This window comes from Astyanax mexicanus, chromosome 19 (assembly GCF_023375975.1).
Source record: "Astyanax mexicanus isolate ESR-SI-001 chromosome 19, AstMex3_surface, whole genome shotgun sequence".
NCBI lineage: Eukaryota > Metazoa > Chordata > Actinopteri > Characiformes > Acestrorhamphidae > Astyanax > Astyanax mexicanus.
In genome coordinates this window covers 12,737,594-12,761,500 of record NC_064426.1, presented here as the reverse complement: position 1 = coordinate 12,761,500, position 23,907 = coordinate 12,737,594, and the positions used below count along the sequence as shown (strand labels likewise).

At 41.9% G+C, this 23,907-nt stretch overlaps 1 protein-coding gene across 3 annotated transcripts in view; it reads left to right on the top strand.

The window, feature by feature from the left end:
• The window catches only part of nsfa (N-ethylmaleimide-sensitive factor a), a 52,605-nt gene that overhangs the window by 8,544 nt on the left and 20,154 nt on the right, over positions 1 to 23,907 (top strand). For 2 of the 3 annotated variants that reach the window (XM_022667956.2, XM_022667955.2), the window contains exons 2-11: positions 733 to 750; positions 10,443 to 10,528; positions 11,351 to 11,450; positions 11,690 to 11,729; positions 12,160 to 12,326; positions 12,492 to 12,599; positions 13,357 to 13,432; positions 13,518 to 13,673; positions 13,832 to 14,031; positions 14,224 to 14,389. In XM_022667956.2, coding sequence (XP_022523677.1) covers positions 733 to 750; positions 10,443 to 10,528; positions 11,351 to 11,450; positions 11,690 to 11,729; positions 12,160 to 12,326; positions 12,492 to 12,599; positions 13,357 to 13,432; positions 13,518 to 13,673; positions 13,832 to 14,031; positions 14,224 to 14,389 — 1,117 coding nt within the window. The remainder of the gene's footprint in view (positions 1 to 732; positions 751 to 10,442; positions 10,529 to 11,350; positions 11,451 to 11,689; positions 11,730 to 12,159; positions 12,327 to 12,491; positions 12,600 to 13,356; positions 13,433 to 13,517; positions 13,674 to 13,831; positions 14,032 to 14,223; positions 14,390 to 23,907) is intronic. The other variant, XM_022667957.2, reaches the window with a different exon arrangement.

Sequence of the window (23,907 nt, the reverse complement as noted above, 5' to 3'; positions counted from 1 at the left end):
ATCTAATCACCTTTAACAGACCCAGCACACCTTCTTGCCACAGCTCGCATTGATGTGCTATCCTGGATGGGCTGCACTACCTGAGCAACTTCTGTGGGTTGTAGACTCTGCCTCATGCTATCCTTATGGTGAGAGAACCGACAAAATGCAACATTGACCAAAGCATCAGCCAGAAAGGATGAAATGGTCTATAGTCACTACCTGCGGAAACACTACTTTATAGGGGAAGTCTTGCTAATTACCTTTCATTTCTACCTGTTTCATTTGCACAACAGCAGGTGAAATTGATTCACAATCACTGCTGTACAGGTTGATTTCACAGAAGTGTGATTGACTTAGTGTGTGATTAATATTGTGTTGTTACAGTGTGCCATTTATTTTTAAACAGTGTATTGATATTTAGGTTTACATACTCATTAATTATATTTTACAGCTAGTTTACTGTCCTGTTTGCCCAAACTGTATATTTAGTACTGCCATAAAAGAAGTCTATTTAAAGCCTGTGTTTTTTTGTTTACTAAAGCAAGATATTTATTCTGACTGCTGACTGACAAAAGAGCATAATATTATATTTTGGCAGGTGTAATCTGACGGTTAAGATCAGATCACATGTAGATTCCTGCATGCACACTGACAAACCCAGACCCCTAACATGCCTGCTGGTTCCCAGCTGGTTCAATGTTCTCTCTCACTTCCTCTTCCCCCTCCCTCTTGCTTGCACTGGCCCTCAAGGTTGTTATATTTTTTAAGGTATGTATCCATTCCTGCCTGAGAAAATACACTGCCGTGGCTTCAGTGCTTCCTGTTAGTTCAGTATGCAGCTTTCCACAATGCTGCCAGCTGCCCCTTTCCCTATCTATAGCTGGCTCTCTCCCCAACTGCAGCTGTCCTTCGTCTTTTCTGAAGCAGCCTTTCAGTGCTACAGATATGGATTCAGCTTACCTCTCAGTGCTTCAGCTATTGAAAAGGGATATTGCTTGAAAGACCATGGACAGTGCTTAAATAGTCTAATTTGGCCCTGACACAGTAGAGTGTAGGGTAGGGCAAGGTACAGTTGTGATAGTGCAGGGTATGGGATGGATAGGGCAGGGTAAAGTTCTTATAGTGCAGGGTATGGAACTGATAGGGCAGGGTACAGTTCTGATGGGGCAGGGAATAGGACTGGTAGTGCAGGGTATGGGACTGATAGGGCAGGGTGTGGGGCTGGTAGTGCAGGGAATGGGACGGATAGGGCAGGGTACAGTTCTTATAGTGCAGGGTATGGGACTGATAGGGCAGGGTACAGTTCTGATAGGGCAGGGTATGGGACTAATAATGCAGGGTATGGAACTGATAGGGCAGGGTACAGTTCTTATAGTGCAGGGTATGGGACTGATAGGGCAGGGTACAGTTCTGATAGGGCAGGGTATGGGACTAATAGTGCAGGGTATGGAACTGATAGGGCAAGGTACAATTCTGCTAGTGCAGGATATGGGACTGAAAGGGCAGAGTACAATTCTGCTAGTGCAGGGTATGGGACTCATAAGGCAGGGTACAGTTCTGATAGGGCATGGTATGGGATTGATAGGGCAAGGTATGGGACTGAAAGTGCAGGGTTTGGGACTGATAGGGCAGGGTACAGTTCTGATAGGGCAGGGTATGGGACTAATAGTGCAGGGTATGGAACTGATAGGGCAAGGTACAGTTCTGATACTGCAGGGTATGGGACTGAAAGGGCAGAGTACAATTCTGCTAGTGCAGGGTATGGGACTCTTAAGGCAGGGTACAGTTCTGATAGAGCAAGGAATGGGACTGATAGTCAAGGGTATGGGACTGATAGGACAGGGTATGGGAGTGATAGGGCAAGGTACAGTTCTGATACTGCAGGGTATGGGACTGAAAGTGCAGGGTACAGTTCTGATACTGCAGGGTATGGGACTCATAAGGCAGGGTACAGTTCTGATAGAGCAAGGAATGGGACTGATAGTCAAGGGTATGGGACTGATAGGACAGGGTATGGAACTGATAGTGCAGAGTACAATTCTAATAGTGCAAGGTATGAGACTGATAGGACAGGGTACAATTTTAAAGAGCAGGGTATGCGACTTATAGGGCAGGGTATGGGACTGATAGAGCAGAGTATGGAACTGATAGTGTAGGGCAGGGGTATTTAATTAGAATTCAGTATGGTCCAGTTGGAGAAAATTTTGTCAGTCCAAGGTCCGGACCATCGCCAATGTTAACTTGTGTGTTTGATTCAGTGCTATATCCTGTATATATATATATACATATATATATATATACAGTGAGTCCAAGAAGTATTTGATCCCTTGCTGATTTTCTTCGTTGGCCCACTAATAAAGACATGATCATTCTATACTTTTAATGGTAGATGTATTCTTACATGGAGAGACAGAATATTAAAAAGAAAATCCAGAAAATAAATCTAAGGAATATATATTAATTGATTTGTATTTCATGGAGTGAAATAAGTATTTGATCCCTTAGTATTCATTAGCAGTTCTGGCTTTTACAGACCAGTTAGACACTCCCAATCAACTTGTTACCTGACCTGAAGCCACCTGTTCTCACTAATCACTTGTGTGAAAAACACCTGTCCACAGAATCAGACAGATCACACAGATTTCAAGTCTCCAACATGGGTAAAACCAAAGAGCTGTCACAGGACCTCAGAGTCAGAATTGTTAACCTTCACAAAGCTGGAATGGGCTACAAAAAGATTAGTAAGGTGTTGGATGTGAAAGTAACAACTATTGGTGCAATTATCAGAAAGTTTAAAGAGTATAACATGACAATCAACAGACCTCGGCCCGGTGCTCCAAAGAAGATTTCGCCTCGTGGGGTGGCAATGATGCTGAGAACGGTCAGAAATCGTCCTGCAACCACTCGGCAGGAGTTAGCAAATGACCTGAAGGCAGCTGGGACCACAGTTTGCAAGGAAACAATTGGCAACACTTTGCGCAACAATGGATTCACATCCTGCAGTGCCCGAAAGGTACCCCTGCTGAAGAGAGCACATGTGGAGGCGCGCCTCAAGTATGCCAATGATCATTTGAAAGATGAACCAAGTTATTGGGAGAAGGTTTTGTGGTCAGACGAGACCAAAATTGAACTTTTTGGCCTCAACTCCACCCGCCATGTGTGGAGGAAGAAAAATGCTGCCTATGACCCCAAGAACACTGTGCCCACCGTCAAGCATGGAGGTGGAAGCATAATGTTTTGGGGGTGTTTCTCTGCCAAGGGTACAGGGCTACTTCACCGCATCACTGGGAAGATGGATGGAGCCATGTACCGCACAATCCTGAGGGACAACCTCCTCCCCTCTGCCAGGGATCTGAAAATGGGCCGTGGTTGGGTCTTCCAACATGATAACGACCCTAAACATACAGCAAAGGCAACAAAGGATTGGCTCAAGAAAAATCACATTAAGGTCATGGAGTGGCCCAGCCAGTCGCCAGACCTCAATCCGATCGAAAATCTATGGAGGGAGCTGAAGGTCAGAGTTGCCAAGCGACAGCCCACCAACCTTCATGATTTAGAGAGGATCTGCAAAGAAGAGTGGGCCAAAATTCCCCCTGGTGTGTGTGCTAAACTTGTGGTTAACTACAACAAATGTCTCACCGCTGTGCTTGCAAACAAAGGCTTTGCCACTAAGTATTGAGTGTGTTTGGCAAGAGGGATCAAATACTTATTTTCCTCATTGAAATACAAATTAATTAAAATATATTCTTTAAAATTATATTCTGGATTTTTGTCTTGATATTCTGTCTCTCCATGTTAGAATATATCTACCATTAAAAGTGCAGAAGGATAGTGTCTTTATTAGTGGGCAAACAAAGAAAATCAGCAAGGGATCAAATACTTCTTGGACTCACTGTATATGTATATATATATAATATAAAATATATAATAAGATGAACTACAGAGTCAGAAAACGGGGGAGAGGCTGATTACAGCTTTTTCAGTTTTTTTTGTGCTCTGTTACCTCTCTGTATGATTACAGAGACGGAGGACCAGCTGGTCCTGAACTAGATATTTTAGCAGGGTTCACTGGGCGATAAAAAAACAGCATCTGGTTCACACACAGCACTGAACTACAACTCCACACATTTTTGCTGGTGGCAGATAAACTGCTTGCTCTTTCAGGCGACACGCCCCAAGGCAGCGAAAGAAAGGCGGAGAAAGCGATTGGGATAGATGCCGCGTCGTGAACAAGAAAGGTTACACCGCTTTAAATGATCACTGTCAAAATTAAGTCCTTCTCTGTAGTTTATCGGTTTGGGTCCGGATTGGACAACGTCTGCAAGATCAAGGGGTATGAACACTTTTGCAAGACACTGTATATTTATATTACAGTAGTGGCATGTAGTCTTCAACTGTTTAAAACCCTGCACTACAAGTCCCATACCCTACTCTATCAGTCCCATACCATGCCCAACAGTCGTGCAGGGTATGGGACTGATAGTGCAGGGTATGGGACTGAGAGTGCAGGGGATGGGACTGTTGGGCATGGTATGGGACTGATAGAGTAGGTTATGGGTCTGATAGTGCAGGGTATGGGACTTGTAGTGCAGGGTATGGGACTGATAGGGCAGGGTATGGGACTAATAGTGCAAGGTATGGAACTGATAGGGCAGGGTATGGGACTAATAGTGCAGGGTATGGGACTGAGAGTGCAGGGGATGGGACTGTTGGGCATGGTATGGGACTGATAGTGCAGGGTATGGGACTTGTAGTGCAGGGGATGGGACTGTTGGGCATGGTATGGGACTGATAGAGTAGGGTATGGGTCTGATAGTGCAGGGTATGGGACTTGTAGTGCAGGGTATGGGACTGATAGAGCAGGGTATGGGACTTGTAGTGCAGGGTATGGGACTGATAGGGCAGGGTATGGGACTAATAGTGCAGGGTATGGGACTGATAGGGCAGGGTATGGGACTAATAGTGCAGGGTATGGGACTGATAGGGCAGGGTATGGGACTAATAATGCAGGGTATGGGACTAATAGTGCAGGGTATGGGACTGATAGTGTAATAGTATATGTCAACGTTGGACTTCTTGTTTTAAGCTTGTGCAGGCTGGGTAACACTTTTTGCTTGCTGTGCCAGAACAGCACAGTACAGTTTCTTTGTTTTAAACAGTTAAAGACTACATGCCACTACTGTAATATATATATACTGTGTCTTGCAAAAGTGTTTATACCCCTTGATCTTTTTCACATTTTGTCAGCTTACAACCACAAATGTAAATGTATTTTTTTCAGGTTTTATGTGACAGACAAACAAAGCATTGCATCAGTGCGAAGTGGAACGAAAAGGATACATGGTTTAAAAAAAAAAAATTAAATAAAAATCTGAAAAGTGTGATGTGCAAAAGTATTCATCCCCCTATCAATATTTAGTAGAGCCACCATTCACTGCAAGTACAACTGTATGTGCTTTGGGGTTTGTCTTTAGCATCTAGAAATTGGAATTTTTTGCCCATTCTTAATAAAACAGGTCAAGCTTAGACAAGTTCGATGGAGAGCGTATGTGGACAGCATTCTAACGCATTAATTTGCTTTGATCTAAACCATTCCACTGTAGCTCTGGCTGTATGTGGAATTATATAGTGTAATTTTGGGAGTTTGATCCACACCCTTACTCCTTCCACTCTTCAACCTAAATAAATGTGGTGTTGGCTCCCGCTCTTTACCTAATTTGCAATGGTCCTCCACCTGTATGACTCCTGCCACTGGCCGTTCTCTTCCACGCCGGCTCCTCCACCGCCACTGCTCCCGGCTGCATTCCCTGGTAATGGTGTGTTTTTTTTTCCAACTGCCAAGGCTGGCATCTCCTCTCCTGGCTCCTTGGCCCGGTCTAGCTGCTTCTGCAAGGTCGCCTTCAGACTTCAGCGACTTCTTTCTCTCTCTCACTGCTGCTGCTCCCGGCGCCCACGCCGCCGTCTCTCCCAGTGTTCCTGTCGCTGCCTCTCCTGGCACCAATGCCGCTTTACCTGACTTCTCTTTATCCGTGTCGGCGCTGCACGTACCCCTCCGCCGGCTCACCATATTGGTTCATAGCTGTCTCTGGTTTACAGTTGGAACTTCGGTTCCGCGGACCTCCAACTCCTGCTGCCTGTTTTCCCTTTTTCCTGGCCGGCTTTGGCTTCACCTCCCTGCAGCCTCACTGGGTGGCACTCAAACGTGGCCACTCCTCCTCTCTCTTCCTTCAATGCTCCCTGTGCCTTTCAGGCTTGCTTTTTCTTCTCTTTCTCTCTCTCATCCCTGCTCTACACCAGTCTATCGATCCTCCATACCCCAGTCTCTCATTACTCATCATCCAACTCCTCCCCTCATCATCCAACCTCCCCTCCTTCATCCAACTCCGCCCCTCGACATCCCATCTTCCCCATCATTCTTGCATCAATCTTTCTGTTTTCCTGGCCCAACTCACATCATCCTGCCATCCTGCCCCATTATCCCTCCTCATCAGCTGTCTGCCCACCGTCCTCCCTCAGCTATGCTTCTGTCTTCTTCCTTCCTGAGCCACGCCCCTGGCCCCTGCTGCCCTGACAGTAACTTCCCGTCTGGCTTCTGTCTCCCACGGCATGCCTCACCAGCAGCTCCTGCCCCTCTGTCATCTTCGTCCTTGCCTTCATAATCATCCTTGCCTTCCTCTTTGTCACCATAGCCATTTTTGCCATCATCATTGCCTACATTAATGCACTAATTACTTTCGCCGTCATCTTTGTCGTCGTCTACCGATCATCACCATCATTACATTCATCGTCTTCATCATCATGAAAGTCTTCACCATAATCTTTGTCCTCCGAACCATCATCAACCTACTTCTCTTCACTTCCCCGGGTCAAGTTGGACAGCCATGGGCACCCCATCTACTTTCATTGGTTGCACCTACTATGTGACGCGGAGCAGCGGCCTTCTCTTTGGGGCTTTAAACTACACCACTCGCATCATTCCCCAAGTCGTTTGATTCATACACCATACTCCACAACTGATTCTGACTCCCTGGACCTCATTCTCTATGCTGTGATTCCAGGACACTCCATATTCAGATAGGCTGGCAGCACCTCAAAACACCTCACTTAATTCATTCCCTACCTTTCTTTCCCTAGACCTCCACACTGCCTTCATCATCTTGCCATTATTTGTTCTTACACATTCTTTCTTTTACCTCTCTGCCTTAATTACCTCTCTGCCTTAATTTTTCCTCAACTACTACTCTGATCTCCTCACTCTTTAAACCACCACCTGTTCTCTGTTCATTAGGGATGTCAACGAGAGCCTCGTGCTCTCAATCAGCACCTTCTTCGCTTCTCATATTCTGTCCTACTGTATTCCATGCCCTGCGCAGGTTATGTCTTTCCCTTCACTCCACAACACCTTAAAACCATTTCCTCCCTTCTACTTATGTAAATCTGCTCTACCTATATAAACGTCACTTCTTCTCTACCTGCATATCGAACAACCTCGCAAACACCTCCTCCCCAACTTTCTCCTTCATTTATTTGCTCCCCTTTTCTTCCTGTTTCTCTTTGTGTGGGGAGGCTTCATCTTCACGTTCTTCCAGCAAAGCTGCCCCAAACTCCTGCCCAGTCATCTGAGTTTGCCCCCCTTCTCTTTTCCTTCTCTTTCAGTCAGGGGCATGGGGAAATACTAGCAAAAAATCTTAAATCTCCTTCCAAGTCTCAAGTCTTTTGCAGCCTCCATCAGGTTTTCTTCCAGGATTGACCTGTATTTAGCCCCATCCATCTTTTCATGATCTATTCCCTGTGCCTGCTGAAGATAAGCATCCCCACAGCATAATTTTGCCACCACCATGTTTCACTTTGGGGATGGTGTGTTCAGGATGATGAGCAGGATGATGATACTTTTCAGCCACACAAAGCACTTTGTATTTAGGTTTGCTGTACAAACATTTTAAAAGTGGCTTTCTTCTTGCCACTCTTCCATAAAAGCCATATTTGTGGAGTGCACAACTTGTAATAGTTGTAAATAGTTGTTCTCTCGACAGATTCTTCCACCTGAGTTGTGGATTTCTGCAGCACCTTTAGAGTGACCATGGGCCCTTTGGCTGTTTCACTGACTAGTGCTCTCCTCGTTCTGACAGTTTGGGTGGACAGCCATGTCTTGGTAGATTTGCAGTTGTAGAGTAATTTTTCATTTTGGGTGATCGAGTAAACAGTGCTTTTTGGGATGCTTAAATCTTGGGATATGTTTTTATATCCTATCCCTGCTTTAAACTTTTCCAAATCTCTGGCCTGTCTGGTGAGTTCCTTGGTCTTCAAGATGCTGTTTGTTCACTTGTGTTCTCTAAGAAACCACCAAGGCCTTTACAGAACAGTTGTATTTATACTGAGACTAAATTACACAAAGCTGGACACTGGATTTTTTTAGGTTCAGAGTAAAGGGTGCTGGATACTTTTGCACATTTATCACTTAAAATCTCTATAAAATACATTAAGGTTTGTGGTTGTAAATTGACAAAATGTGAAAAAGTTTTGTAAGCCACTGTATATATGGTGTGTAAAGTGTACTGTGTAGGTTATAGTGGTATGAGGGTTTAGTGTTATATAGTTTTAAGTGTGTGAGGTTTAGTGGTACATAAGGTTTAGTGGTGTAGTGGTGCATAGGATTCAGTAGTGGTGTGTGTAGTGTGTACCCTAGTGGTAAGGATGCTTTAGTGTTGTATAGGGTGTATTGATGTGTGCAGTGTAGTGCTATATAGGGCATAGGGGTGTGTGAGGTTTAGTGGTATACAGGGTATAGTGGTGTGTACGTAGTGGTGAGGTTGGGGTTTGTGGACAGGCAGCCAGGCAGACTTTCACTACAGATCGGCCCTTGCTGTCTTAAACAACAAAGAGTAAACCACAGACTCCCCTATTGTCAAATTAAGTCAAATTAATAACCTGAATCAGTACAGAGACCAGCAGTATAGCAGCCAGAGGGAAGCCTTTTTTCATATTTGATTGATAGTGTAGGTTTGGATGGTTTAAATCTGTTGACTGATAAAATCTTCAGAACTTCTCCTCACTCAGCATCCAGATCAGCTCCAATAAAACTTGAGCTCTTTAATTAATTTATTTTATTTATTATGGTCTGGGGTTCTGCTGACTCATCTCTGTTAAACATCAAACCTGCTGAGTCACTCTGGGGCTAAGTGTGTGTTGGGGGGTTGTTTGTTAGGCTGCTTCATGCTTTTTCCTCTATGTATCTCTCTTTTGTTGTTATTTTTATTCTAAGAGATTAGCACACATTTTGCAGCTCCTGCTTTTAGCTCCACATTCTGTTCTCTCAGTTGTCTCTTATTTATCTGTTCCCTGCTTCTCTGGGTTTTAGTGTGTATGTGCGTGTGTGTCTGTGTGAGTTACATTTTCCAGAGCGTATTTCAGTGGCATGCAAAAGTTTGAGCACCCCTGGTCAAAATTGCTGTTACTGTGAACTCCAAAAGGCATTCCCTGTAGGGAAATATGTCCCCTTTGTAGTTTAAGCAAAACATATCTATTCATCTTTCACTTTTTCATGAAGATCAAATTTCTGGAGGTGTCACTGAATAGTAGAAGAGTGTACCACAACTACTGTCTGCTTAATCTTCCTGAACATATTTTATATTTTCTCTGAAAGTTCTTGGTCTTCCAGACCTTATCCTGAGCTCCACTGGTTCTGTGAACTGCAAATAATTAACTACAGCATGAGTATGCTTTGCTATCTTCCTATAGCCTTCACTTTTTCATTATTTTCATTTTCAGAGTGCTAGGCAGCTGCTTAGAAAAAAAAACATGGCTGCTGTTTTGTGGGACAAGGTTAGAGGAGTCTGGGTATTTATAAGCTTGGAAACTTGCATCACCTGGCCTTTTCTAAAGATGATTGTAAATATGCCATGACTCTGACGGTCTTGTAAGGTCAGAGTGTCTAATTAAGGTTCGACCAGATTTCCTAAGGCTCCAATACTTTTGCAAGAAGCAATTTTTTTCACTGTTATATTGTATAAAAAATAACATAATACACTAACCTAAAATGTAGAAAAGTGTGTTTCATCTTTAACTTTATGCCTTTTGGAGATCATACTGTCTTTAGCTTGCTTAACTGTTCACAGTTACAGTAACTTTGACAAGGTTGCCCAACCTTTTGTATGCCACTGTACATTTTCAAGAGTGCATTAGATTAGACTGAAAAAATACATTTACTAGAGTGGATTAGATCAGATTTATGAGCTACGTTTCCCCGTACTTCCCTGGATCGGACAGGAGAACTACATTTCCAACAGTGCATTTGATCAAATTTGGGAACAAAATGTCCCAGAGTGCACTAGATTAGACTGAACAGCTACATTTTCCAGGGTGCATTATATTAGACAGAAAAACGCATCCTGCCTCCTAAATTGTTATGTGAAATGTTCTTATTCTTTCTTTCTTTCTCTTAATCTATCTCTGTGCTATAGACGATGCAGGCGGCTCGATGCCCAACAGATGAACTTTCCTTAACAAACTGTGCCGTGGTCAGTGAAAAAGACCTGCAGTCCGGCCAGTGAGTAACACACACCTCACACAACATGCACAAACACACACACACGTACACACACTCTACACACTTTACACCGCCCTAATTCCAGTGGAGTTGGGACATTGTGTAAAACATAGACAAAAACATACAATGATTTGCAAATCAGTTTTAACCTATATTCAATTAAAAACAAGATTTTTAATGTTCAAACACATAAACTTTTTGCAAATATTCACTAATTTTGAATTTTTTGCAACACGTTCCAAAGAAGTTGGGACAGGGGTAACAAAAGCCTGGAAAAGTTAAGGAATAATCAAAAATACCATTTTGGAACATTCTACAGGTGAACAGCTTAATCGTAAGCAGGTGGGTGTCATTATTGGGTATAAAGGAAGCATCCCTGAAAGGTTTACCACTGCATACTAAAAGAGTACGGGTACTAGAATGGACTGCCTCATTTAGCCGTTTTAATATTAAATATCTTGTCTTTGTTTTGTATTAAATTGAATATAGATTGAAAAGGATTTGCAAATCATCGTATTTTGTTCTTATTTATATTTTACACAACGTCCCACCTTCATTGGAATTGGGAACCCTGTGCAGAAATTTTTACAGAAAACCTGGAAAACATTCGTCAGTCACATGTTCCAATATTTTTTGCTAATTTGAAACGTGTTTAATTAACAAAAGCTATTTGATACAATTAAAATAAAAGAATATGAAAACAGAAATTCTGATCCAGTATTAATAACAGTCCCAAACGTACTCAAAGCAGAACACGTTCAGCTAGTTTATACGTTGGTTTATTTGCTATATCTGTGTTCATATGTTTTTGTTTTCCTGCAGGCATGTGACTGTGAAGACTACACCCAATCATAAATTTGTGTTTACAGTGAAGAGTCATCATACAGTGGCTCCAGGAAGCATCGCCTTTAGCCTGCCACAGGTCAGCTCACACACTCACCCTACAACCCACAGTAACCCCTCAGTAAACATCCTGATGCCCAGTAATCACATGGTAACCATTTCTATACTCCCCAGTCTCCACCCAGTAACCACGCAGTAAACCACCCCTACACCCCTACTAAAGAGACAATAACCACCACATACCATCCAGTCACCTCCCAGTCACCACCCCTAAACCCCGCAGTGACATCTCTCTCCTGCTTTTTGTTTCTCTTACAGAGAAAATGGGCTGGCCTGTCAATTGGACAGGAAGTAGAAGGTGTGTATAAAACTCAAAATCAAAATGTCTTTCTTTTGTGTCTGCAGCATAGTTGTTTTAATTTTATGCACACACTGTGTAACATTTCTGAAATTATTACAATTATAGAAGAATGTTAATCTTCACTTTAAATTACTTTTGCACATTTTATACAGTTTTGATGTATAGTGTAGTCTGAAGTTTTATACATGTAATAAATAGTCAAAAGACTTCAGTGTCACATTTTATGTTTTGAGGGCCAAAAGGTACAGCCAAGATAATGGCCTATAAATGTTTAAAGAACACCGCATCTGCAAACTTTGTCAGGTTCAGCTTTTTGAGCCAAGCTCTAAATAAACACTAAAGTTATTAATGGTTAAATAAACACTAAGTAAAAAATAATAAAAAACAATAATAAAAATAATGTTGGGAATGTTGTGTGTGTTCTCAGTGGCGAATTATAACTTTGACAAGTCAAAGCAGTGTATCGGAGCTATGACCATAGAGATCGACTTCTTGCAGAAGAAGAGCACGGACTCCAGCCCATATGATTCAGATAAGATGGCCAGTGAGTTCATCCAGCAGTTTAACAATCAGGCCTTTTCTGTAAGCCAGCAGGTGAGCACTGAGATACTGATTTACACTTGTTTTTGAACCATTTACTAATCTGACTAAACTGACTATATATATATATATATATATATATATATATATATATATATATATATATATATATATACATATATATATTTACGTGTGTGTGTGTGTGTTCATGTTCTGCAGCTGGTGTTCAGTTTCTGTGATAAGCTCTTTGGGCTGGTGGTGAAAGACATGGAGGCCATGGACCCCAGCATCCTAAAGGGAGAGCCGGCATCTGGCAAAAAACAGAAGGCAATAAAGTTTTATTCCTAATTAAAAAGCTTACTAATGCAGGATTTATGCTGTGTACCTTTGTTTTGGGTAAAAAATAGTTCAGATGGGTAATCTGGTTTCTGTTAAATGAGTGTAATAGGAACATTTACATAATACCAATAAACAGATAGTTTGGTGTGGTGCAGTGGATAACACCACCACCTGGCAATAAGCTACCATGTGGGAGACTAGGGTTCAATTCCAGGTCTGGGTAACTATGCTGTGCTACATCAATAAAAGTCCTTGGGTAAGACTCTGAACACTACATCCTCTGTAATAGGAATGACCATGTAAGTTGCTCTGGATAAGAGCATCAGCTAAATGCAGTAAAGAATATAGTGTTTTACCTCTACCCCTTTTAAATTCCATCCACCCAACTCACATCCAGATAGTATTTACCACCCGATTATTTTACCTCAGAATGAAACATTGATTTTTCTTTTATGGAAGCAAGTTAGCTTTACTGAGTGGTGCTTTAGCTGTAGGTCTAATAAATATACAGGTTAATATATATATATTAAACATTTTACATTGCAAAGCACCTGGGATACCATGGCAACTGCCTAGCAACACCATAGCAACCACTTAAAACACCTAGGAACATCCTAGTATTTCCATAGCAAACACAAAAACATTTTTTCTCGTATGACCATGTAGTAACATCCAGGCTAATATGTAATCTAAATTACCTAACCATTTTTACTTTAAACTGGAATATTTTTCTATTTGGCTGCAGATTGAGATTGGCCTCCTTGTCGGAAACAGTCAGGTGATCTTCGAAAAGGCTGAGAGTTCCTCTCTAACCCTTGTTGGTTGGTTCAAACTGTTCTACTATTTAAAAAAATTGAACACTTCCGGATTCAGCTGTGTAACACTGGAATGTTTCTTAATTTTCAGGAAAGGCAAAAACTAAAGAGGCGCGTCAGACCATCATTAACCCCGACTGGAACTTCGAGCGCATGGGAATCGGGGGTTTGGATAAGGAATTCTCTGACATCTTCCGGAGGGCTTTCGCTTCTCGAGTTTTCCCACCCGATATAGTGGAACAGATGGGTGAGCACTTTAAACACTATTTACAGACACACACATACAGTAGCTCGTTCCACTCTGTCTGTATTGTCACCCTTGTACATTTAAGGTGTATTGAAAAAGTCAAAAAAGAAGCTAGAGGAGAAGATGCGGAATCTATGATCTGTATGTGTGTGGTGCAGGCTGTAAGCATGTGAAGGGAATCCTGCTGTTTGGACCACCGGGATGTGGAAAGACTCTGATGGCTCGGCAAATCGGAAAGATGCTGAATGCTCGGGAACCCAAAATTGTGAATGGGCCAGAAATCTTGAACAAATACGTGGGAGAATCGGAAGCTAACATCAGGAAACTGTTCGCAGATGCAGAGGATGAACAGAAGAGGGTACGAAATATACACACCATACAAATCAGTCTTGAAATGTGGTAAAGATCCAGTTTGTCAAATACATTTTTGTTTTTTTAATCTAACTTTTTTGACATTTAATGTTCATGTTAAGGTAGCAACTCAGGTAGCATCTTGTCACTTGATTGTATTACAATCTTTACATGGAATGTGGAATCTTTCTCTTTTCAGCTGGGGGCTAACAGTGGTCTGCACATTATAATATTTGATGAATTGGATGCAATATGTAAGCAGAGAGGAACTGGAGCGAGCAGCACTGGAGTTCATGATACTGTAGTGAATCAGCTTCTGTCCAAGATCGATGGAGTGGAGCAGCTCAACAACATCCTGGTCATAGGTACATTACGAACACTAGTAAACACTACTCAATCATACTAAACACCACTGAATTTTACTGAACCCCAATGACACATATCAATGCCTACAAAACCCCCCTGGGCTCTGCTAAACATTACTGAGCCAAAGTGAACTTACCGAACACTGTTAACATACTACTGCATAGTACTAAACCCTAATGCACATAATGAGCATAACTTTGAACGAAGTGTCAGACCTTACTCAGACACCTCTAACATTGTCCCACAAAACAGCAGCCACAGCAGCTTCCTAGCACTCTGGAATTTTTGGAAAGCATACAAAGCAGGAGAGGCTATAAGAAGATAGCTAATCGAATTTAAAAGTTTAACAGGAACAGTAGAGCTCAATATAAGGTTTAGAATAGAATGAAAAGTTTCAGACAGCTGCTCATAGGATTGCTAGAAAGACAAATCATGATTATTAAGATTGTGTTAGGATTTAGAAGGATTTGTTGTATCTTGTTCTGCTGTTCAGCGACACCTGTAGAAATATGGCCTTTATGGAAGTCATCAGAAGAAAATCTCTGTCCTCGCCACAAAATTCAGCTTAAGAAAATTGCAAGAGAACATCCAAACAAGCACTGATGAAACAAGTCCTGTGGGTAAATTAGGGTAAATTAGACTCTTTAAAAGATTAAACTCTTTGCAATGAGCAAATGTATATTTGGAGAAAACGGGTACACAATTTTATGAAAAGAACACCTCTCGAATCAGTAAGCATGGGATTGGATCAGTCATGTTTTGGTTTGTGTTGCAGCCAATGGCAAAAGGAATTTTTTTGGGTAGAGGGAAGAACAGATTCAAATAAATCCAAGCAAATGCTGGATGCAAACCAAATACCTCAAAATCCACAAAAGGCCTAGGCTGACAGATTTATCATGGTCCTCACAGGCCCTTTATCTGAGCACTATTGAAAATCTGTGGACAGAACCTTAAAAGATGTCTGATCACTACTGATCCATACTGAAGCATTGTTACGGTTGGGGTAGGTGTGCAGAGCAGATATGAATATATAATGGATATATATATATATATATATATATATATATATATATATATATATATATATATATATATATATATATATATACTTAAAGGATATAGTTCTATTATTTATTATTCAGTTCTAGTAATGGTTTTTGAATAATAATTTTAAAGGTTTTGTGCTTAAGGGACTGTTTCTCCCAGGAGACTGGAGAATGGGTGGTGTAGTGGCTCAGTGGTTTAATACCTGGTGCTAATTGAGATGTTGAAATATTTTTTAATTGGGCGCCAGTTATTAAATTAATTTAATTAGATTAATTAATTAATTAATTAATTAATCAAATTAATTAATAACACAAGACATCTCAGGGTGTGGTTTCTACAGGTGACAGAAATTTTCATAACCAAGTTATCCAGAAAAACACACTGAAATGACAGGTTTTGTAAAATAAAAGTATTTATTAAATCACACAGATATGAGTAAATAATTCATTAAAAAGTCATAAATGTAGCCATTAGCTATCAAATCATAGTGTAGAATGATAAATGAGAAATAAAAGACAAACACGTTATAATGCTGATATGAAAGGAATAAAGATTAATATAACTATTAAGTGAGTATTTCTAAATAAGGGTCTAAGGCATTTTAAGTCTACGAAACCAATTCTTATTTCCAACCAAGCCACTCAAAATGAGTCATCTATACTAAAGACGCTCTATTAAAGACCCGACCAAACCATGACCAACAGACACCATCTGCCGAAAGATTAAACCCAGCTCTGCCTTACTCTGAGTTGTTGAAGTGAGCCTTGGTGACGTCCGCCTGGGTTGGTCGTCTGCTGCTTCACCCCGAAAAAGGATCACGTGAGCCTGTCTGCAGGGTGGGTGGACTTCCTGTGTCAGCACGGAGCCCCAATAGAACCCACAGGGAAATCCCTTCGCTCTCAGGTGGCTTGCTGGTGGCCTCCGGACCGCAGGTTTCTGGGTTGGATCTGGCGGATCTCCTTTTCAGCTGTACTTTAGCTAAACTTAGATGGAATAATGCTTGGCTTCGTAGATTGTAAAATAACCTTAGATATTTTAACTAGGATAGCTAATATTAATATACTTGAAGATTAAATGCACTAGTCTAAGAAAACTAACTTAAGATGACTAAACTAACGGTCTATCCTTTCTCCATCTCTGGCTCCCTAACCTCTCTCCTCTAACTGTTTTCCTTAACTCATCTTCTCCAACTCCTTCTCTAACTGCTTCTCCTCCAACTGCTCTGACCTGAACTCCCAAAACTCAACTGGCAACTGAACTGTGTCTGCCCAGTTTACTATTAGTCTCTGTGGCCTGTTTGGCCCCTGAGCTATGATTGGCCCTGTGGCCCAAATGTCTGTGTTTTGATTGGTCTAGGAGCAATTTCAAACTTTGGTGGGGATTCACAAAGGGCCATAAACTCCCCCTCGCTCACATGGTCAGCATGCTTCAGCATTTTTCTAATAGATCAAACCAAAAGAAAACTCAATTAAACAGTGGATCAAAATACATTTTTCAGCATATCAGTTTGTGAGGATAAATTCAGGAAACAAACAATCTTACAATTGAATCACAATAAATGTAATATATATATATATTGCCCACAAACATGTAATATTCAAGATAATCTTAGAAATACAACGATGGATGGTACTCTGTCAGAAAGAGATCAAGAGTCATGTTATTATTTAAACCCAATTAAATCACTTAAAAGATAATACATGGTTAAACCACTGATAACCAAATAAAGCTAAATTATCAAATGCTAATTAAACCTTGTTGATTCAGACTTGAATGTGTAGGAGAATTCAATCAGGACACATCCAAACACATATACCATATACCAGACACATATACCATTATTTAGTAAACATTCTATAAAACACCTTTTTTATATAGTCAATATATATGTATTTTAAGCAAAATCTTCTGAGTGAGGAATTCCTCCCCTTTGCTGAATGCTTAGATAAGCGGCTGGCATCGGAATTTACGACGGTGGGGGAGGTTGGTGAACAGAGAGCAGAGAGTCTCACTTACAAACGGTCAATGGAATTTCCAAGCTTAGAACATTTCTCTTAATTTCATTAATCTTATTTCTAAGTGATTGCAGAAGTAACTAGGCACAAACCCCTAAATTGGTACAACATTTGGTGAATTAACAATTTCCAAGGCATTAATTAAGTTTTGACACTCTCTTAAGTCCGCAGTCCCGTCCTAGTGATGCAAATGTTGCAAATGTGTTGCAAATGTTCCAAATGTTTACATTAACTCCGAGGTTTATGACTTGGAGGAATGTAAACAGAATTTTACCCTAAACTCGCATTTAGGGCTCTCGGGCGAGGCTGAGTGAAGAAATAGTCAGTAAATGTCATTTTGAAATTTAAGGTTGTTTGAAAAAAAAATTACTCCAAGGTTTTTTTAGAGTGTTCTGGGTTCGAAGTTTCCTTATAGGCCGTAAAGTGGGGGTAGTGTGTGTTTGTGTCCAAGCAATGAAGAAATCCTCTGGTTAATCCACTACATTCCCCCCCCATCGATCGATGGGCCACTGGACGTTGGGTCATCGGTCGATGTCAACGTGGATTTCTGTAGACAGAGCACGTTAGGGTACATCTTTCATGCAATTGGTGTCTTGTTGGTCATGCTTTCTTAAGACAATCTACTACAAGGTCGCTGACAGAGTTTTTGGTCTAATGGATATACAATTTCTCTGATGATCAGTTTTTTTTTTTTTTTTGTTGTAGCTATTGGCTTTTGGTTCTGAATAAAATAGTTAATTTAATGTGATAGGGTGGCAACAAGCATATGAAAGGGTCACAAATAGTTTGCTAGCTATTTGTTCCTTTATAACTTTATCAAGACAACCTACCCATAAGGTATGCTTCAATAATTAGCCACTACTTAGTCAACAATTGAGAACAATATAGCGGAACAAACGTAGTCAGAAGGGAAACAAAATATGTTTTGGGCACCTGAAGAGAAGAGAAAAAAAAAAAATTGGCACCCCCCCTTCTCCATGTATTTATTATACTGCTATGCTAATGGTTTGAAATGGTGATTCAAACACTAGGTTTAACAAAATATCCAATTTGTTGTGAGTTATGCTACTTGGATAGGTGAGTTCCAGACAGTGAATGTGTGGTACGTTCTCAATTTAACAATTGCGTCAGGTCAGAATATGGTGGACAATGAACACTCAGTGTGTCTAGGTATTTAGCCCCGTATTATGATTTAACCTAGGGCATTATTGGTCCCGACTTGTCCCATGGGGCTTTTGCATAGTTTAATTGGGTTACAGTGAACTTGTTTGAGAATCGGTTTAATAAAACACTGACGATGCGGGATTTGGTTCCAGATGCGAGGCAGTTTGTCTGCCTCTGCATGAGGACCAACCCAATGCGACCTGAGCTCGCGAATTGTTTTGCCAGTGCTGTGCTGGGACCTCACCAGTAGCTTGTCAGCAGTGTAGCACAATGGTTGGTATCCAAGCGTGCTTTTTCCCAGTTTTGGGTGTTTCCGCAGTTCACCGCTAGAACGGTGAGATATACCAACACCTGAGAAAGTGTGGTTCAGCGAAAAAGTTGTGGCCTGAACCATTTCAATAGGGTCTGGGGGACGTCCCCCCCATCTGGCAAATGCACCTGCCACAGTGATGAGATGTTTGTTCCTTCGAACAAATTTCATGAGTCTTTCAACCCAATCCATTTGTGGAATTGGCCATATACCACACAGATCTTCTGAAGATTGGGGATGAAAACACACTAGCCTTTTTCCAACAAGTGGCAGATATGTCAATTGTGGGAATGCTTGGTGTGTTTCCCCCATCATTTTGTGGTCCACCCATGGGTGATCGAGGGCCTGAGCCAGGCTCTCCCCCCCATGGCGCTGAGGCACCACGAATGAAGATGAAGCGTGTGTATCTGGGGCATAAACAAACAGGCCCTTGAGCATCCTGAAAGACGCACAGTAAGTGGCAAGTGGATCAAGGTGAAATGCCAGTGTTCTGAAAGAAGTGTTGTCACATGCACCAATTGTCATGTTAACTTTCCATTTGATTTGAGCATTCTGAAAAGCACATCCATCTGTGTAGATGGTGGGAATGTTTTTACATTCATAAGAATCCAAGGGACTGTGTTTGTCTGGAACCACTGGTGCAGGAACAAGAAGAGAACAATCCTTTTGGTGCACGAACAGAGGATCACAGTTAGTCCGTGGCAAGGAACCTGCAGGTGGTCTGTGAACAGCTGACTTGTCAGCCCATGGAACAAAGATTTCACCGTTGACCGTTGTGTTAAGAGTGAATGACTTTCCAGCTTTTGGGTTGTACTCATCTACAGCCGTAGAGGGAGTCAATGCCCATGAACAGGTGTTTTGTTTTAGAGTCATGCTAGGGGACTCTGAAGATGGTGGTTTCAGAATCCTGACTGTGAGCTTCTCATTGATTTCCGTGGAATTTGAAGGCTCAATGAGCTTGTGTGGCTCAATGTTGCTAGCAACATGATAGCATTGAACTCTATCCTGTGCCTTAGGACAGGGCAGGGGTTCGCAAACCTGTGCCCAGATTCTACGATGCTGAAAGTCAATCAATGGTTTGAACCGGTCAAGGAGGTCTTTGCCAAAGAGCAATGGGACGTTCTCCAATGGAGAAATGTGAATTGGATGGGTGAGGCTCATTGGACCGATGTCAACGTGCACCAGGGCTGCAGAATGCAGAGTGATACCAGTGTGCGAATATGGTTGAAGGTGAAGAGCACACTTTTTCAGAGGTATCTCTTTGTTGTTTCGGCGGGCTGTCGCCCTCACCTGGTCAAAAAGTGAATTTGACATTAAAGAAATGTCTGACCCCGTGTCCAAAAGAGCTTCATACCCGAACACATCTTCCAGCCAGGTGGCTAGGTAGAATTTTGGTGTTGAACCTTTCTCGGTTAAGAAACCCAAGAATTGTTTAGGTGGTGGATCCTCCAGGCTGAGGGAAGAAGCTTCCTCAGTGTGGTTGTTTTCAGCGTCTGGCTGTACAACCAAGGCTGCATTGGGGTGGATGGATTTCGCACCCCCCCAAGCAGGTTGATCTGGAGCTTGGACAATTGGCAAGAATTCAGATTCAGCATTGTCCTGCTTGCGTATTTCGTCACGAAATTGTCTGAGCAGACTGCCGTCTTTAGTGCTCAGGTTAGTTGAATATGTCTCATGCTTGTGCCCTTTAGGTGGACACCAACGTTTGTGGTGCTTTGGGCTCTTTCTCCTGAGCGGAGATTGAAGTTTGCTGGAGCTCTGTGCTCGAGCATGGTGCTGTGAATGTTTGCCATTCCAACTGCGTTTTATCCTACCTTTCCTTCGATAGGAGGGCTTTTGGTCACTTTGCTTGGCCCAATGTAGGGACGAGCGACGCCAAGAGTGGAACACTCTCTGGTTTTTGTGGTTTAACTGGGTCTTAGGTGGCATTGGAGCCTTGTGTGCCCCTTTTTGCTTGACGTGGGAGGACTGCTCATTAATTATCAGGACGTCATTTGACTCTGATTTTTTATTAATGTTTTGTTGGAACTTAGCACATCCTCTGAGAGCCAAATCACGCAGCTGCCGGCTTGTTAGCGTACGAGGGCAGGCTGCGACTCCAAAAGAGTGACTGGTGGAGGGATGGAGGTTTCTCACGAACAATGTTTTGAAAACTTCCTCTTCCTCCATTCCAGGCTCATTTCTATAGCCGAAATAAGCGTGCCTGAGGCGGTGATAGTACTGTAAGGGTGTTTCCTGGCGACTCTGCTTTATTGCAAGAGCCGCAGCAAGGCCGGTTTGAGCAAGGTGGTTGGAGAACTCATCCTCCAAAGCCTTGCAAAGAGCAGGATAGTCTCTCTTAACATGGGGTGGTTGGCGCTCAATGAGACGTCCAACTTCCCGACTAGAGGACACCTTAATGAGGTAGATTTTATCATCTACCGTGGCCTTGGGGAAACGGCATAAGAAGAAGTCAATGTCGCGAAGATACTGGTGGACATCATTAGAACCGTCCGGTTCTGGTTCAAAGCGTGGGATGTTACGCGCAATTTTGTCCAAATCTCTATCAGAGGGTGCTTGAGGTTGCACAGAGGTCCCATGTGGCTGGGAACGCTGAGTGAACCTTGGTTCTACTGGCGCTTCAGCACCTTTAAGGGAGACTAGAGGGATTGTATTTGTGGATGGTTGTTGCTTAGGATCCGGAACCCCAGGGGTTCCTGATTTACCAGCTGGATTGATGGGGGAGTCTCCCTCCATCATCAGCTCAAATGTTAACTCTGTTTGGTCTCGAGTTAATTTGACTGCATTGTTAGCATGTGCTAATTCAGTTTGTAGCTCAACCTGTCTTGCAATAGCATGTTTTAGTTTTTCCTGTGACTGAGCTGCAAGTTGGGTAGCTATGTTGGCTTCCTTTTGAAGCAGCTGCACTTCGGTTTTGAGGTCTCTTTGGTTCATTTCAGACTGTACAGTTTTGTTCTCTAGGTCTGCAACTCTATCATTTAAAGTCACAATCTCTGCTTGGAGATTTTGAATGGTTTTGGAGGAAGCAGCAAGTTGATCCTGTGACAACAGCAGTTGTTTCCACAGTATTAGGGAAATCGGATCCACTTGTTGCTTGCCCTCAAGGATTTTAGATACACACTCATTGAGGCTTTTGGCAATTAGTGCATGGAGACCCCCACTGTCCATTTGTTGGACTGGGATGGTAAGTCCTGGGGGTAGACCAGCTGTAAGCTCTAAAAGAGCTTTTTCGGTGGCACACATTTTGATTTACGTAAAGCACGTGGAATCAAACAATTTTGATGACAAACAAGTTTATTTTATGTTCGAGTCAATTAGCATTGTGCCTTTTCTAAGAAGAAAATCTGTTAAAAGTGGGCGACCTAAGGTTACAATTAGTAGATTAATTTTAAAAGAATAGTTAGATTTGTTGTCAGTGATGCTAGTGAACAGTTTAATAACTGTAGGGCACTATACACAATATGTCTAAATATGAGTATAGTTATTAACTATGTACAGGATGGGAGAATTTAACTATGTATTAAGCACAGGTGTGCTGGGTATATGGTTGAGTAACTGATAACTGGATACGTTTTTTTTTTTTTTTTTTTTTTTTTTTTTTTTAATGGTTAATTAATTAATTAATTTCAATTAGTTATTAATAATTGATCTTAATCGATCAATAATTAATCTTGATTTATTTGAAGATGGTTGAATTAAATTGAAAATAATTAATTAACAAAAATTTAATTAACTTTACTTAATCAAATTGATTAAAATGACCAGTTAATTATTTTATGTTGTGATTAGTTACTCAATGGAGATAGCTATTTAGCTTGGTTCAATGTAACATAAAGAGTGATGTTTGAGAGAGCAGACCTGAAACTTAAATTTAACTATTTAATATAAACCGATTAAATGAATGCAGTTATTTGTTTACTTATTTACAAACCATTTAACCCAACCACAATGCAAATTCCCTTTATTAACTTAACAAAAAGTTTGTTTGAAATGGCACCCTCTGGCGACGGAAACTCTAAATGCACTCTACAGGATGATAGCAATTACACAAATACAACACCAGGTGGCGACACAGCTATATGGCTAAGTGGCTCCCTCTGGTGGTCAAACAAATGAAATGCACCTTTCTGCACTGTATGCAGTTACCCAAATCAAACACCAGATGGCAATGTGGCAGTGTACCCCCCCTAGTGGTGAGGGGTAGTAAAACACCCTTTGAGTTTGAGTGTAAATAGTCAGGCTGTCCACCAGATGGTGGCAGAGGCCGACTGGTGGGAGTGGTCACGCCCACTGATGATGCCACGTTAAGGACCGCCCCTTGGGTCTGGGACCTGGTCAGCAGATTTGACTGACTCAGTCGACTGTGAATAGCAGAGGAGAAGGACACGGCTGTCCGAAAGTTTAACACAGCAGCAACACACTTCACAAGATGAGCAAAGAGGATTTACATCCTGGCGTGGTTAGTTTAATCACGCACACAATAAACTTCCTGCCACTCAGGGTGGTGTTACGTAAAAGTTAGCTACTCTTTTACGCACGTGGAAGTGTCCAGTACTGCAGGATTTTACGGATTTCGCGCAAAAACCGGCAGTTTTAACTGGAGCGCGGAGTCACTGAGCCGGAAATCCGCGACTCATAGCTGCGCGGAGGCCTTATCAGATCAACACTGGCAAAATATGTCTATTTTACCGGAAACAGTTCGAACTTTATGTAAGTACACACGTATATACACGTATATACACCCGGGTTTAAGGTTACCCACACACGGCGGTGTGTCAACCAAGCTTATTTTACAAATAAGCGTAATGTTTTCAAGAGCGCTCGCATACCACACACACAACTGTACACGTTATACAGACACACAGGGGACCGTGCGCGCGACGCGCACACACAGCGGGGGACTGGCCAGTCCTGAATTGTAAACAAAAACACGTGTAGAACATGTGCGTGTGTTTCTAACACGCTGGGTTTATGCAGTTAA